This window comes from Pleurodeles waltl, chromosome 9 (genome assembly GCF_031143425.1).
Source record: "Pleurodeles waltl isolate 20211129_DDA chromosome 9, aPleWal1.hap1.20221129, whole genome shotgun sequence".
Taxonomy (NCBI): Eukaryota; Metazoa; Chordata; class Amphibia; order Caudata; family Salamandridae; genus Pleurodeles; species Pleurodeles waltl.
In genome coordinates this window covers 672,109,214-672,125,120 of record NC_090448.1, presented here as the reverse complement: position 1 = coordinate 672,125,120, position 15,907 = coordinate 672,109,214, and the positions used below count along the sequence as shown (strand labels likewise).

The 15,907-nt window shown below is 44.9% G+C and overlaps 1 protein-coding gene across 2 annotated transcripts in view; it reads left to right on the top strand.

Annotated features, from left to right (window-relative positions):
• Positions 1–226: 226 nt before the first annotated feature.
• The window catches only part of LOC138259847 (RNA-binding protein Nova-2-like), a 202,094-nt gene continuing 186,413 nt past the window's right edge, over positions 227–15,907 (top strand). The window contains exon 1 of one of the 2 annotated variants that reach the window (XM_069207750.1): positions 227–842. In XM_069207750.1, the coding sequence (XP_069063851.1) occupies positions 662–842 (181 nt within the window). In that variant the 5' untranslated portion in view covers positions 227–661. Of the gene's footprint in view, positions 843–3,769; positions 4,083–15,907 lie in introns of those variants that run through there. The other variant, XM_069207751.1, reaches the window with a different exon arrangement.

Genomic DNA, 15,907 nt, shown 5'->3' with positions numbered 1-15,907 from the left:
TCAACATGCATAGTGTTTACAATGTGACAAGTGTCTTCGTAATGTAATCTTTAATGATATCTTTAAGACTGAAATAATCTCAGCTTCTGTCATGCTCCGCGTTCTCCAGACCAATGAGAGAGCAAGGGACAGGGCGATGTGAAAGTCTGTGGCCAATGGCGATGATGAAGGCGTACCCTCTCTGGGCCGTGACGTCAGGGCCGGAGCCCTCGTCCGCTCTCTCCTAGGCACTTGCGAGGGATGCACCACCCGCACCCGCCCCAGGCAGCAGCAGCAGCAGACTCCAGCCTCATCCGCGTACTGCTGGCTGAGCTCCGCCTCCTATCGCTCCCTAAACCTGCTCCCTCCCTGCCCCGCATCTTCCCCCATCATCCCCAGTAGATATTAGGCCCTACGGTCTGTAGCCCGGCCCCCGGTAGGATCCTTTGTGCGTCCTGAGCATCTTGCCGCTACCTCCCCTTTGTTATTCCAACACAAGCAGGCAGGCCCAAGTGACCTCTTCCGGACTGCTTGTCTTGGCTTTTTTGGGGTGAGTTAGAAGGATTTCGGAGGAGCAGGGCGAGTTGTGGTTGATCGGAGGCAGTGTGTGCCTCCCCAGCCCCCTCCTGCTCCCTGGTCCCTCTCCCCTCCTCCGGTGAGTGTGTATGTGTGTCTGAAGAAGATGATGGCAGGAGGCTCCGTGCACCAGAACGGCATCTTCTCTTCCTCCGGCGGCAGCCCCCACCAGCAGCAGCAGCCCCAGCAGCAGCCCCCACACATGGACTCTGAACCCCCCGACTCCAGGAAGAGGCCCTTGGAGACCCCCACCGAGGCCACCAGCACCAAGAGGACCAACACTGGAGGTGAGTCAGGGATGCTACTGCGAAAGAAGGCTGCTCTTCTCTCCTGCCGTTCCGGCATGGGGTGTGCTACCTCCTGTGTGGTTGGGGGGCGCTCAGATCATTTGAGGAGGAAGACTTATGCTCCTGTTGTATAAGCTGATTTTGTAATTAGCCTGGAAAGGTCATCTGCGGCGTATAGAAGGGATGTGTTTTGATTGTTTGTGGTGGGAGGGAGAGTTTAACATGTCTAGAGAAAGTGGGGTGATTTACGTCTAAAGTCGGTGTCCGACTTCTCTTGCGGGTGGCCTGCCTCACAAGCATCAGCTCTGAGGATGGTGGCTGGTGTGCCCTGCTGTAAGGTAGCGGTGCGTGCTCTTGCAGACATGTCAAACTCTCTTAGAGAGCACAGCGAGGGGAAACAGTGTGCTCATCTCGCACCCTGCCCTGTCTACAGACAGAATGAAGCATGCTTTGTACCGGACTGTTGAACCTTTCCATACTTCTGTAGGGCACCTTTTACACGAGGGCCTGCGTGGTACCCGGTGGTCTATCTTGGAATGTAAGGAAGGATGTAGCCATGCAGCCCTGAAGCTCACCAGCTTGTTTTGCACATAGATACAACTCCCCCACCCCCTCCCATCGGCGGACATTGCACATAGTTCATATGCCCAGACATCCCCGGTGCAGCGATAAAGGCGCAAGCACCTATGGAGACCGCTTTGGGGTCTGGCAGGTGGTGCGCTCGCTGTTCGAGGGATTCTCCCGCCCCCTCCAAATGTTCGGACACAAAGGGACGGTGTTGGCTCCCCTAGGACGCGTACACTTCACTGTGGCGCACCGTGTATTTACATATCGTGATTTGTAAGCAGGCGACATATCGGTCAAGGTCCATCTGGAGTGCGCTAGAATAGGGCTTTGTAGTCCACGAAGGAGTATCGTGGAGGCGGAACCACAATAAACAATAGGTGCACGTCGGGGATGGTGAGGCTTGTCGGGGCCCCCTGATCTGTCACATTTCTACCCGATCCCGGGTGCTGTTTCTGACCCTCGGAGGTGTAGGTGGTTCGTGGGTGAGGGGCAGCGCTAACGCACTGAAAGCTAGCGGTGATGGCGCACTGCATCCGCCTGTATGTGCCGGAGGGTCTGGCGACACAGGCGGGGATGGAACTGCGACACTGGGAGCTGGGCAGGCGGGCGAGTGTGTGTGGCGGGGGGTGCAGAGGGTACACAGAAACGAAGCTGAGAGTGCAGCGTGGGGGTGGGGTGAAATTGTGAAGCCAGGGTCGTGAAATGATACAGGAAGCAGCTTTAAAAAAAAGAAGGGTGCTGAATGAAGGAATTACTTTTCGGGGATACAGGAAGGCGGGAGCAAGACGGCAGGAGGAAGGATATAAGGACGCGAGGAGGAGGCTGAAGGGATGCAGGAAGAAGGGGGCCTGGTTACAGGAAGGAAGCTGGAGGGATGTTTAGAAAGTGTCAGGGAGCTCGGGGTCGGGGCTGGTAATATATGAAGTGCAGGCTGCGAAGATTTAAAGGGCAATCTGTGGATGCGTGGAGAGAAGGCCATAAAGATGCAGGGCGAACAGGGGACCCTTGCGGAGGCTGGAATGGATTTTAGGGGCGCTGGAAGGGCAAAGGTCATACTTTAGAGGCAGCAGCAGGCTCTGCAGCACAATGCCCCACAGCTATTGTTCTAAAATGGGAGCCTAGCAACAGGAAACGCGAAGGGTTCCAGCTGTGCTTGACTGTACCGACTGTGCAATGGCCGCTGGCATTCCGAATGTGGGAGACACATGCAAACACCGCTGTCCATCACCCATCCGAGTCCCTCTTTGTCCGTTTGTCTTCCAGCTACCGCACCGGCCGCCTTCACATTCTCGTTCGTGGAAGCCATCCCATGCCCAGTCCTGCTTATGTGTACATATATTTATACCGTGACAAGCGGACCCGTCCGTTTCGTGGCATCTTGAATAGACTTGTAATAAGAAATTGTTATTTGGTTTGAGTGGAAGGGGGAGGATTTTTATGCCACTGGGGATCTTTGTTCAGGTTGTGTGCGCCGTGCTGTGTACAAGAATGTCCAGCTGTGCTATTAATATTTAAAGCTCTTCGTTTTGGAAGAGAACGCTTAATGTTGCAAATCGGAGTAGGAACCCTCGTTGCAGAAATCAATCTTTCCAAATGAAGTGACGACAGGAACTCTGCGATGTTTGTCACAATAAAAGTACAATTTTAATATGTACATATATGTTGTTGGCATCTCTTAGTGCACATTTAATAATCATATTCAGCTATTTATGTATATATACCTATATGCATTATTATTTCTCCAAGTGTTGTAATGTACTTACTCCAATCATCCTCTTTTTAGATCATTGTTTGTAGTAGAACATTATTTCTAAATAAGCATTTCGATATAAATGACTAACTATCTAGCTATCCAGTTTTTACACACATAGCAAAGTAATATTTCATTTTTATTTATGTGTGTCGTATATCAATACAAAACTCTTTCCTTCTTTCATATTAAACATTGATATTTAATTTGGAAAACTGTCTTAGACTAGAATTTATGAGAGTATCGTGGTGCTTCCTGTTGAGAACGTAGTAGAATTAAAGCATCGAAATATAATCTTAGATGTCAGTCTTTCCATCTATAATGTTTGACTCTATGCTATCTTTATCGATCAATCTAAATGTCAATATCACTCTATATTCATTAAGCTACTATCAGATTCGTTTTAGAGCCTTTCGACGTAAGGCCATGAGATTCATAAGCAGTAGTCTACATTGAATTCCAGCCTCTACCCTCCCCCTTTCTGCCCGTCACTCTGGCCAATATGGCTGGACTAGCATGTCTGAGTCTATATAGACAGCGTAGGGACTCTGCAAAGCTGCGCAAGACACTCGCTGCGGATTGGGTGAAAATGACTGCGCTATGCTAAAGGCAAGGAGCAGGAGCCCGAGGCGTGCGGCGTGTCACCGGCACTGCCGCCAGACGTACGTGGCTCATGGGGTAGCCGCTGGTTGTGCAGGGAAAAAAAACCTCCCATTGTCTATAGCCCCCGTCTGACGGTGGCAAGGAGGGCTCCTTCATTATGTAGGTGCGAACTGCGGGCTTTTGTGACGATGACAACAATAGTCAATTTCACACCAGCTCTGAATACGCCGCAGTCGCTCTACGTCTCCTCAGCCGGTGCCCACTGAGATCGAGAGGGGCCGCCATGCCGTCCAGCCAGAGCCCAGCGGGCGAGCCAGCAGGTGCGTCCCTTTTCGTTAGCCAGGCGCCCAGGGAATTGCTGCAGTAGTGCAGGGTGAGCGCGTTTTAGGACAATCCCTGTAGAATAGAGGGGCGGGGGTATGGGATTCCCCCCATTTTCTACCCATCCTTTTGTCCCATGACACTGAGCACAGGATGGTGGTAGATGCCCTGACAATAGGAAGCCAGGGGTGTTTTTTTGGTTTATTTACCACTCCGTGTAGGAAAACGTTGAGGTAGAGATTGAATTCAGTCAAGGGGGTCACTTCATTTCACTCCGCTTCCCCCATGACAGATTTCCATTCACAATTACCCTCCGCCACATTAGCTCACCATTTTGACCTGTAGAAATTGACGATAAACCAGCAACCTATTGTCATTTAATTTGGGCTTTAGTTGATTTTTGCTGCTTTTTTCTATTCTGTACAATACTCTATTTATGAAGGAAAATGGTTGACAGTTGCCTTTCTGAGAGGAGCTTGACCTGCTTTATTCTAAGCATGTCCATCTGGTACACCACTGGTTCCTGCTTGAAGCAGAGCGAAGAGGAATATCCTTTTGTAAATGGTATATTTTATTCTGTAGTGAGTAGACAAAGGCTGCCCTGTTTTTAAAAACCGGACACTGGTAAGTCATTGATGATCTTATTTGATATGACTACTGTGTCTCTCGCCTAACAGGCTTTTGGAAATCGTGATGGCATTCCTTCATGCAATAATTCTTTTTGGTAGGTCTGTTTAGGTGGTGTGAATGTGTATGTTCAATCTTCCTGCGGTGCAGATTGTTTGCAGCATGAATGAAAAAATGACTAGCAGTAGCTGTCTGGGTTTCAGCTTAAACCGCAGTACTTGATGACATCATCTCATAGTCCTCCAGCAGTTATCCACAAGGGTCCATGCCTGCCAGCTCTGGCTACCTGAGTCCGCCTCAACACAAGACTCCTGTGAAGTGTGGTTTCAGTGGGTACAGCCCTATTTCTGCACCATGGGATCCTGGACGTGTGAACAGGAGAAAGATGGGGAGATGAATTGGGACATGAGTTCTAAAAAGGGATGCTGGTGTCTCTTCCTATGACATTGTGGTAGTTAGCGATTTCCAAGCGCCATCATCAGGACCTAAAGAGCCTCTTAAGATCGAGATACTTTTTGCAATGGAGAATAGAGAAAAATGAAATGTGGAAACCACCGTTATTCTGCCACCAGAAACTCCAGAGCTCTCTAAGTGCACCTTCGACCAGTCGCCGCACCGTCTACCACTCAAGTGCTGTGCACCATAAACCCCCCACAAAAATGCACCTCATAAGTGAACTGCACTTCCAGCTACACCGTTAGTGCAATGCCAGTTCAACCCTGAACAGCAACATTTGCTGAAGTTGTAGTACTATAAACTACACACTGCTCTGGTAATGCACACCTGTTTTGACATTGTGCAGCTGCAGATGCATAGGACTTTCACACGTGCACTGCTTTGACACTGGCACCCCTGATTAATTTGTCCAAAGCGATCCCTTTTAATAAACACAGCTTTTCTCATGCATGTTGACATCACATTGGGCATCACGGCTTGTGGCTCTTCCATTTGACAGGGGCATCTTGGATCACCCTTTGAACAATTGAACTATTTGTTGGGATAAAGTATTTTTTGCAAACCACCCAGACCTGATTTTGCCTGTACCTGCTCCTGGTTGTGATAGGTGTGCCCAATATGCTAAGCATGTCTCTGGATTTTTTTCACATGTTATTTATTCGGGCTACTAAAATATATTTCTTTGATGGAGGAGAGGTGGTGCTGTGAATATGCCAGTCATCAATTTCAGTTGGGTGCTAATGTATGGAGTTCTGTGGTGAGAAGAACCAACAGAATCAACCGACCGTATGCTTTCAGCGACTTCTGGTCACCTACAGCCCACCCAAAGTAGAATTTCCTATTTTTGTGCCTCTCCTCAAAGAGTTATTTTATAGAAGACCCATTTAAAAAGTGGTGTGAAAAATGTTTTTTTCCATGCTGCATTTATTGGTGTGTATGGACGTTATTCTACCCCCCATGATAGACAGCTGATTTTCTTAGACATAGTGCCTCGAAGATCTTTATTTATTTCTTTGGGTTTTTGTTTCTTTCTTACATATTACCAAATGGTAGCCCCATAGAACTTGAGAATAGGTATTAATTGGAGAGAGATATTAAAGGAACAACTAAAAGATGACAGAACATGTCAATAGACCAGCAGCACGATGGATTTTCCCTGTGAGATCTACTTGTAGAAAACCAATTTCAATATGTATGGAGTGGACACACCCTGGGATACTAGCACTTGTTACATCCTAGCAATATTAATGGCAATCCGAGAAGTTAGAGGTGACCAGATTCACTGACACATAATTTGCTTCAGCCTTTGGGGTGTATTGGTACTTTGTTGTCTGACCCTTGGAAAGTTAGTGTATGAGTTGAGCTTGTTTGGGGCCACAGCCAAGCAGCTTAGAGCTAATTGCTAACTTGAGGCAGGCCCTTGCTATTGAAGAAGATGAGGTGCTTCACACGTAATCATTGATTTGACTCAACTCTGGCACTGCATCTACACCAAATTCACTGGGAAGTATGAGGCAGGGCATTCCTGGATCAGGAGAGGACCGAGCAGATACTGCAAATAAAGCCTGCCTCATTTAGTGAAGTGCAGGTTTCAGTTCTAGCCATCGGGTTGGCGTGTCTTCTTCTAAAGTGAGGGCATCTTGGCTTCAGTTTCCCTCTATAAGTGCCTCTCCAAGGATGGACTATAGGTTATAATCTTTCACTGACAGTACAGAATCATAAAAACTACCTAGCACCTCTTCTAGGCGATTCAGCTGCAAAGAAAGCAGCCTTGACTGAACATGGATACGTGTCAGTTCACATTACAATGCTCAATTCATCTGCACATTTATTGCATAATGTATTGAACGCTCCCTCTGATATTTTTCATATCTAAAGACATGAAGGGATGCATAACAAGTCGCACCACAGAGACCAGGGATGATCTATTTTGTTCTCATGGAGTTAGAAGCTTTCCATAGATCCCCCTGTTAAGGCTTCTGCTCCTCTGTTTTGGCCTCAGTGTTGGCTACAAGTGTCTCACAGATGCCTTGTGCACAACACTGGAGTGAGGGGAGGGTAGCCTGATACAAATGCCCTGGGCCTAACACTTCAATCTTCTCAGTATATTAGGATAGGCCCTTCAGTTACACCATTTGAATCCCTTGAATGTCAGGTAGAGCATCCTGCTGGTTCTGTATTGTTACTATTCCATTTTTTTCTGAGGCTCTATTCTGACTTCTGACAACTGTATAGTTTTAGGATGCTTCTTTGTTTACATTGTTGTGCACATAGCCTTTTTGGCAAACTAATCTTTGTCTAATCTGATCACCATAAGGGGGACATTAAGGTGCTTTCTGTGAAGGTCACCATACTCGTCGGTTTCCTGCCTCCTGTTCTGCAGGTCGTGGGTGGCAGTAATGCTTCAGGACCCAACTGAGTTTGCGTTGTGTGCAATACAAATCTGAATCAAGTGAAGTGCTCCTCCTTTCAAGAGTGGTGAGAGACACCAGCCTCGGAAGGCTCTTCACTCACCTGCATTTTTCATTCTCCTTACTAAAGGTAGTTTCCATCTGGTAGTCTTCCTGCTCCTATAACAATGTGGACAGCCTACCAAACACTATGACTGCCTGCTTGACCTCTGTTTTATGCATGTAACACATCCTTTGACCTTCAATACCTTTTTAAATATTTCAGCTCCCTGTTAAGTGTTATTTTAATGTCACTATATTGCCATTGCACATAATATAAAATACTTCACTATTTTACGTTCTCATTGGGATTATGATCTCATTAACTGACCATAAACACCTAGGGCCTGATTTAGAGTTTGGTGGAGAGGTTACTCTGTCACAGACATGATGTAAATCCGATCTGCCTTATTACGATCCCATTATATTCTCTGGGAGTCATAATACGCCGGACAGGATATTCGTCATGTTTGTGATGGAGTAACCCCTCCGCCACAATCTAAATGAGGCCCTTAGTCATCTGACTATAGGGTGTTTGGGGAAAAGATCATAAGTCTTAGGGCGCAAAAAGAACAGGTGCAAGCCCTCCATTGGACTTCTTGGCTAAAAAGGAGAAAACATCATCAAGCAGCATTAACATGGCGAGGGACGCAGAGACAACTAGTCAGCCGAAATAGGATGAAGAAAATTAAGAAATTGGGTTTACTTTACACATGAAAAATGTGAATCACCTCATGAGGACTTTTTCCCATCTTCTTTAACCTTCAGATGTACATAATGAGCTCGGGGTCTCTAAAAACTTAAATCGTGACTAGATTAAGGATTTATTGCCAAGGTGGTATAAACGCTTTAGCTTCAACTGTAAGAGTTATTCACTACCCAAAAAGCAGGATTTTGAGCAAGGAACACATTGAACATTCAAACATAAAATGAAGATTAAGCAAGATAGGTGAACGTTTAATGTTGTGTTCTTGTACTTGTTAGATGACTGTGAAAGATACAAGCAGACTCAGACCTTCTCAGTTCAGAAGTATGCACAAGCTTCTATAGGTAACACTCAGGTGTATGGCGCAGCTATTTACTTTTTTGTCTGCCCATAGACGATAAATAAAATGCAGTTCTACTCCAACAAACTTCACATTTTTCTTCGTAGTTTATGTTGCTTCCCCGTTGTAAAATCTGTTTCCATTTCTGTCGATGAATAATTACGTTTGAGAATTTATATTGAATAGTGAAGTAATTTGACAGTTATGGAATGATGGGGTGTTCTGTGCTAGTTTGTATGTGATTTTACAGAACACTGAGCAATTTATCCAGTTGATGGAAAGGCAAAATTCGGGATAAGCGATTAATTTCTGCATTACTATTTGTACATGTTTACTATTGGTTGATTCGTTTAAAACTGCAGAGGTGATTTGTTACCTATGTTCCGGGTGTGTAGTCATTTCCCAGTCATTAACGCTGTGGTTCACAAAATCACAGGGGTTGTCACTGTAAATTGTTTTTTGCAATGTCCTAAACCCAGTTTTCAATTCAGAAAAGCGTTTTGTATCTTAAAATAGGTTTACTGACTCATTCCTAATTGCAATTAGGAAGAGGCTCCTTCTAATTGCGAACCTCAATGAGATGTATCAAGGGTTTGTGACAGCAGTTGTGGTTGCAAATCGGTGATTTTTTCTGACTCCTTAAAGGATCTCTCAATCCGTTCACAAAGAGGAAGCTGCCCTCTTACACAGCTTTGCCTGTGGGGAACTTATCAGGCATCCTTTAGGGAAGCAGGGAGTGGTCCCCAGGACCACTGCCTTCTTCCCCTGATGTTTTTCCAAATGTATTTTAAAAATCAGCACACGTTCCTTCATGGAAGACAAGGTGTTTAGAAAAAAGCTACCAGTTTAGTTATGCAAATAAAGGGATGGTAGTCTGCTACTCCTTGCAGTCCACCATTCGTATGTTTGTAGCCTATCACAGGAGCTGAACATCGAGGCCTGGTGAACCAATGTTCCGAAGGGAGCAGGCTGAAAGGGAGAGAAGCTGCGGCATGGAATGCAAGAGGATTTGGAACTGAAATCACCAGACATTTTTAAGGCTACCATAACATAGTCTCGGTGTTTCTTTTCAAATGCAAGCGTTTGAATTGCATTTATATTGAACCTGCCAAACATCTACTGGATTGTTCTCGTGTGTTATATCCTTGCACAAACTTGCATGTGGATAAAAATGTGAAGATGCAATAAAACTCTCACAGACGGGTGCCTGTTCCAGGTGAGTGGTGCCTACCCGCGGCAGGGTGACTATGACAGAATCCTGCTCATTATGTTGTCAGGAACTGGGGCTACAAACGGTGCCAAATTCGTTTTTTATTTCATGAATTGTTTATTGGGCTCATATGGCCTCTCCGAGGGTAGGTAATATTGTACTTTCCAAAATAACAATCAAACCATTTGCACTTCAAATAGCATGTTGACAGTGGGAGGGAGGCCAAAAGATAATTTGGTCCTGCAAGAGGTATGTCATGCTTTCACATCATCGCCATGCACACCGGTGGGGCATAGGTGATAACTGCTCATGCCTCCTGAAGTAGAAGACTTAGGCCCAGTTCTGGGAAACATTTAACAGGAAATGAGATTCCCTAATAGTGTATGAACATCTTGATACATGGAAGACTTGTTCTGTAGGATTCAACCATATAGATTCCATGTTGGTAATGTGTCTTTCTCTCGGGGCAGTACTAGCTGCAGGTACTGGTACCCAGATTTCCTGTTATGAAAGTCTGTCCTCTTGTATGATGAATAAGACTTCGAATCTTCGTCAACCACCATTGCTGCCACAGGCTTCTTCAGGAATTAAAATAATCCAAGCAGCCAAATGCACTGCGTATAGTCATGATATGGAGTGCCATGCACGGTCACTTTTGAGCCATTCGCTTTACCCTACGTGATGTCAATAAAATAACATTCCTTCAGGAGTTTCCTTCATCCGCCCTCCACCTCCCTTTCCCCCTTCTACTAGAGGGCCAGCAAATAGGGGGTACAAAGTTGCTCTTGAAATCTCTGTGGAATTCTCGTCAACTCCTGTGATTCAACCATTCCAACTTACAGAAGAATTCCTTTGGCTTTGGTAGGCTCTTGTTGCAGGTTATTTATGTCTGTTAGGAGTAATTGTTTAGCAACATTCTGCTACCTGGTATATTCAATAAAAACAATTGAAGATTAAATAGTCTGGAATGTCACTTCTGCTGCACTGTCGCCCTGATGAAGAGTTCACAAAATGTGTTAGGGTAAATATTAACATATGGTTACCACTCTTTCTTCTTATGGCTATGTGTTTGTCCTTGTATAGGTAGGTAGTGGTTGTTAACATAGTGAGTTACTGGATGTTCCTTTCTACTTCTGTGCATCATGACATATGGATGAACAATGGTTTTCTCACTTCACAGTGAGGCTGCTGCAGTCCTACACATGCTGGCCCTGATCCAGTGTTGGGTGTACTGAATGTGTGGCAGTGAGAGTGCACAGGTATTAGATAATGTTTATTGAGTGCGCAGGGGTGAAGGCTACCTTTTTTGATCTACTCACTCTGATTGTTCTAGCTTCCTACACAGTGACCCGGCAGTAAGAATGTTTCCATGTTACACTTTCTGACTGTGACAATGTGAGTGCCAGATAGACAGTGTGACAGGGAGAGCACTCTAGTGTTCTAGTGTAGGGTATACTAGCAGTGAGAGTGCTCCTGTGTTAATACTGACTGTGGCAGTGAGAGAACCCTAGTGTTAAATATACTGACTGACACTAAGGTTGCAGATTGGCTGACTGAAAGCGAGTGTGCTCCAGTGCTAGATATCCTGACGGCAAGAGTGTTCCAGTGCTGCGTATGTTGACAGTGAGTGACCCATTGTTAGATATACTAACTGTAGGAGTGTTCCAGTGTTAGACATACTGATATTGAGCGCGCCCCAGTGTTCCACTGTTTGGTGTACTGAAATTCAGAGGATTCCAGTGGTAGATGTAGTGATTGTAGGACTGTTCCAAAGTTAGATATACTGCTAGTGTGAGCACTCCAGTGTTCCAGTACTGGGCGTACTGACAGTGAGAGCTCTCCAGCGTTAGAAATACTGCTAGTGAGAGTGCTCCAGTGTGCTGTTGTCAAATGTACTTCAGTGTTAGATATACTGACTCTTGGAATTTTCAGTGCTAGATATGCTGCTAGTGAGAGCACTCCACTATTCCAGTGTTGTGTTTGCTGACAGTGAGAGCTCTCCAGTGTTAGATAGACTGCCAGTGAGAATGATCCAGTCTTCTGCGGCCAAGTGTACTGACAGTCAGAGTATTCCATTGTTTAATACATGTATTGACTCTAGGACTGCCCCAGTGTTAGATATACTGCTAGTGAGAGCACTCCAGTATTCCAGTGTTGTGTTTTCTGACAGTGAGAACTCTCCAGTGTTAGATATACTGCTAGTGAGAGCACTCCAGTGTTGTGTTTACTGACAGCGAGAGCTCTCCAGCGTTAGATATACTGCTAGTCAGAGTGCTCCAGTGTGCTGGTGTTGAATGTACTTCAGTGTTTGATATACTGACTCTAGGAATTTTCAGTGCTAGATATACTGCTAGTGAGAGCACTCCACTATTCCAGTGTGGTGTTTGCTGACAGTGAGAGCTCTCCAGTATTAAATATACTGCCAGTGAGAGCACTCCAGTGTTCCAGTGTTGTATTTACTGACAGAGAGAGCTCTCCATTGTTAGATATCCGCTAGTGAGAGCTCTCCAGTGTTAGATATACTGCCAGTGAGAATGATCCAGTCTTCTGCAGCCAAGTGTACTGACATTCAGCGTACTCCATTGTTTGTTACATATATTGACTCTAGGGCTGCCCCATTGTTAGATATACTGCTAGTGAGAGCACTCCAGTATTCCAGTGTTGTTTTTGCTGACAGTGAGAACTCTCCGGTGTTAGATATACTGCTAGTGAGAGCACTCCAGTGTTCCAGTGTTGTGTTTACTGACAGTGAGAGCTCTCCAGTGTTAGATATACTGCTAGTGAGAGTGATCCAGTGTTAGATGTACTGCTAGTGAGAGCTCTCCAGTGTTAGATACACTGCCAGTGAGAGTGATCCAGTCTTCCGCGGCTGAGTGTACTGGCAGTGAGAGTACTCCACTGTTATATATATATATATATATATATATATATATATATATATATGACCCTAGGACTTCCCCGGTGTTAGCAGTGCTGCTAGTGAGAGCACTCTAGTGTTGGGTTTATTGACAGCCAGAGTACTCCAGTGATAGATGTCCTGCCAACTCCAGTGTTGGGTGTACCACAGTCGCAATACCCACTCTAATTACTGACCGTGGGAGTGCTCCAGTTTTAGATATACTGCCAACGAGAGGTGCCAGTGATCCATTGTTCTGCTATACTGACTGTAGGGGTGTTCCAGTATTAGGTATGCAGGCAGTGGCAGGGAGAGCCTTGTAATCTGACGCGGGCTCTGTTGTGTCGCGTTTCCGGGTGATAGTGTAGGCCGTTAGCTGGGCCATCAGCTGTGAGAGACCATAGCCTGTTAGCTGATAAGATGAAAAGTTGCATGAAATGAACTGTCAGCGAAGTAAATTTTCTTTAGCTTTTTAATTAGTGACAGCTGAGGTTCAGCCGCCCACCAGGTCATAGTCCCAAAGAGGTACTGAGAGAGCCGGAGTCACAAGTGCAGGTTCAGCTGTTTATTCGAGGACAGGGTAAGGCGCAGTGCTTAGAGGGATGTGGTTTATGAACGTGCTTTGCATGTTCCCATGTGATTATTCCATGCTTCTGTATTGGCTTTGGCTTATGAAACATGCATGGTTCCAACACTGCTTGATGGATTTGAAGAGTTAGCAGGGCCGTAAGAGTCTAAGAGACTAAATTCCAATCTTCTCAGAAGCAATGTCAACCCGTGCTCTGTATTGGGGATGACTGAGGTGGTTAGTTACAGGACAATCAGATGAAATTCGGAGGCAATATAGATCCTTGTGGTAGCGGTAATCTAATGAATTCAATGTGCATGATAAAAATCACAAAACAATAATTGTAAGAAAAAAAGAAGGAAAGTTGAAAAGAAAAGATTAAATACACTGCAGCATTCATTATTCTTTAGCATAAAATAAAAGTAAAATATTTTAAATTCCCAGGTGTAGTTACAACATGTGTAGTCATATAAACATGCTAAGATATATTCTGTGCTCGACTAAGACTTTGTACGTCATAAGTGTACATTTCTTAATCATCAAGGGTCTACATCCAGCCAGTATACTTTATTGAGTCTCTCTACAGAAATGCTCCAAAAACTTTGTAAAGCGACTTCTAATATGATTTCTTTTCCCTGAGAAACCTAGAGCTGCAGCTGCCATTATGGTTTTGCATAATTCCTCTTTGAAGAATAATTGCAGATGTTATTTGCACAGGTTTAGCATTGCTGCTCAGAGAAAGCATAAGTTTGTCAGTAGGTTTAGCACAGGCTGCACAAGCACTTTTGCTTGGAGATTTTACTTTAAGAATCCTCATATTCTAAATTCAGAGTAGTTAACAAATGGGGCGAAGAAACTCAATTTTTATACGAGCTTCCATAGACACAGTTCTAAAATGCTTCTTATGGGACCAGGCTTACAATATCACCGGAAAAGCCTAAATGTTGATGTGCTGTTGTAGTTGTCTGGCTCTGTGTCATCGTGAACATATTTTTCAGGCCTCTCATGTTCACGGATATTTCTGTGCTATCAGGTTTGTTCAATGAATTAGTTCTATGGAAACAAACCAAGACTAGCACATCCAGAATGCACCAGATTGTCACATCAAAGCCTAGTCCTGGAAACTGTGTCCTTGATTATATGGAGTCTGGTCATCACAGTAGGGGTGTTGCTCCTTGGATACCCTTAAGTGTTTGTTCTGAGGAAGCAGGCACTTTAGGCTACGAGGGCAGTAGCATACAGATGTAGCAGGCAGATTTTGCTTTTTGAAAAAACAGGTTAACCTGATAACCTGATTGCAATCCAAAGACGTTTTGCTTTAAATTTCAGCTGCAGGTTTGTCTAGACCCTAGTCTTGCGAGAGGGGTGATCACTTCCTAGCAGCTTTATCATCTCCTTAGCGGTTGACGGGTTCCTGAGACTTTACCTATGTAATGGATAGCACCATCTGGAGATATTTGCTTCTGCCACTGTGGCCACGTAGAGAGCTAACCTGCTCACAGAGGAGCCTCCCTTTGAAGAGAGGTCCTTGTTTAAGGTTGGGAAAGCTCCAGTGAACAGAGGAGGAGTGCCAAGGACTGTCATCACACTGAAGGGAGTCCCTGAAATAATGTTTACCTAAGAAGATCAGTTAGCCCTCAATAGCTGCCAAAGGTAAGATTAAACCTAGAAAGGCATGTAAGTGTGAACTGCAGAGATGTTTCACTTCCCAACCCAATGCCTGGAAAGATTTCTCATAAAAAAGAGAATATCAAGAGACAGTTCCCAAGGCCTAGGGAGAGGTTGTTACATAAATATGATGTTTCAAGTGCCAGCGACAGTTGGCTGAGTAACGAAAGGAAAGTGTGGATTTTGGCTGTATATGGGACCAGTCACCCTTTCCAAGTCTTTATAGTGAACAATTATGGGAACCTAAAGGTATGTGACCTAACGTTGAAGAAACCAGCACTGGAGAGAAGTGCCGATGGATTTCAGACCTAGCACAAGCCAGAATGACATGATAAAGAACACAGATGATCGCACATAGGAGGCAAGGCAAGCCTTGGCTTGACAGACAGAAGGAATATTCACCACAATGGCCTGAAGCTAACAGTGAATAGAACCACTTTGCCTTGCAGATCACTATAGACCACTCCTGCAGGAAGAGGGAATACCTGGAAAGTAACAAAAAGAAGTATCTGATCAGACAAGCCAGATTTCCTATTTCAAAGAAAATACAATAAACTATTACACATAAAGTGTGAGTCGAAAGTTGGAGCAGAAGTTCTATACCGACCATTTATGCCCATATCCACACCATTTCCATTCTTGCATATTTGGATGATTTTTTGTTGTTGCAGTTTTATATAGCGCAAAATTGTCTCGAAGGTATTGGAGCGCTTTACATTACACAAGGACACATTCATTTTTTTTGTTAGGCACCGAGAGATTAAGCGATTTGCCCAGAATTAAAGGATGTTGAGCCGACGCCGAGAATCGAACTGGTTCCCCACTTCCAGAGTCTGCAGTCCTGGCTATTGCACCACATTCTCTCAACATGACCTGTTCCAAAGGACGTTAATCATGAAGGAA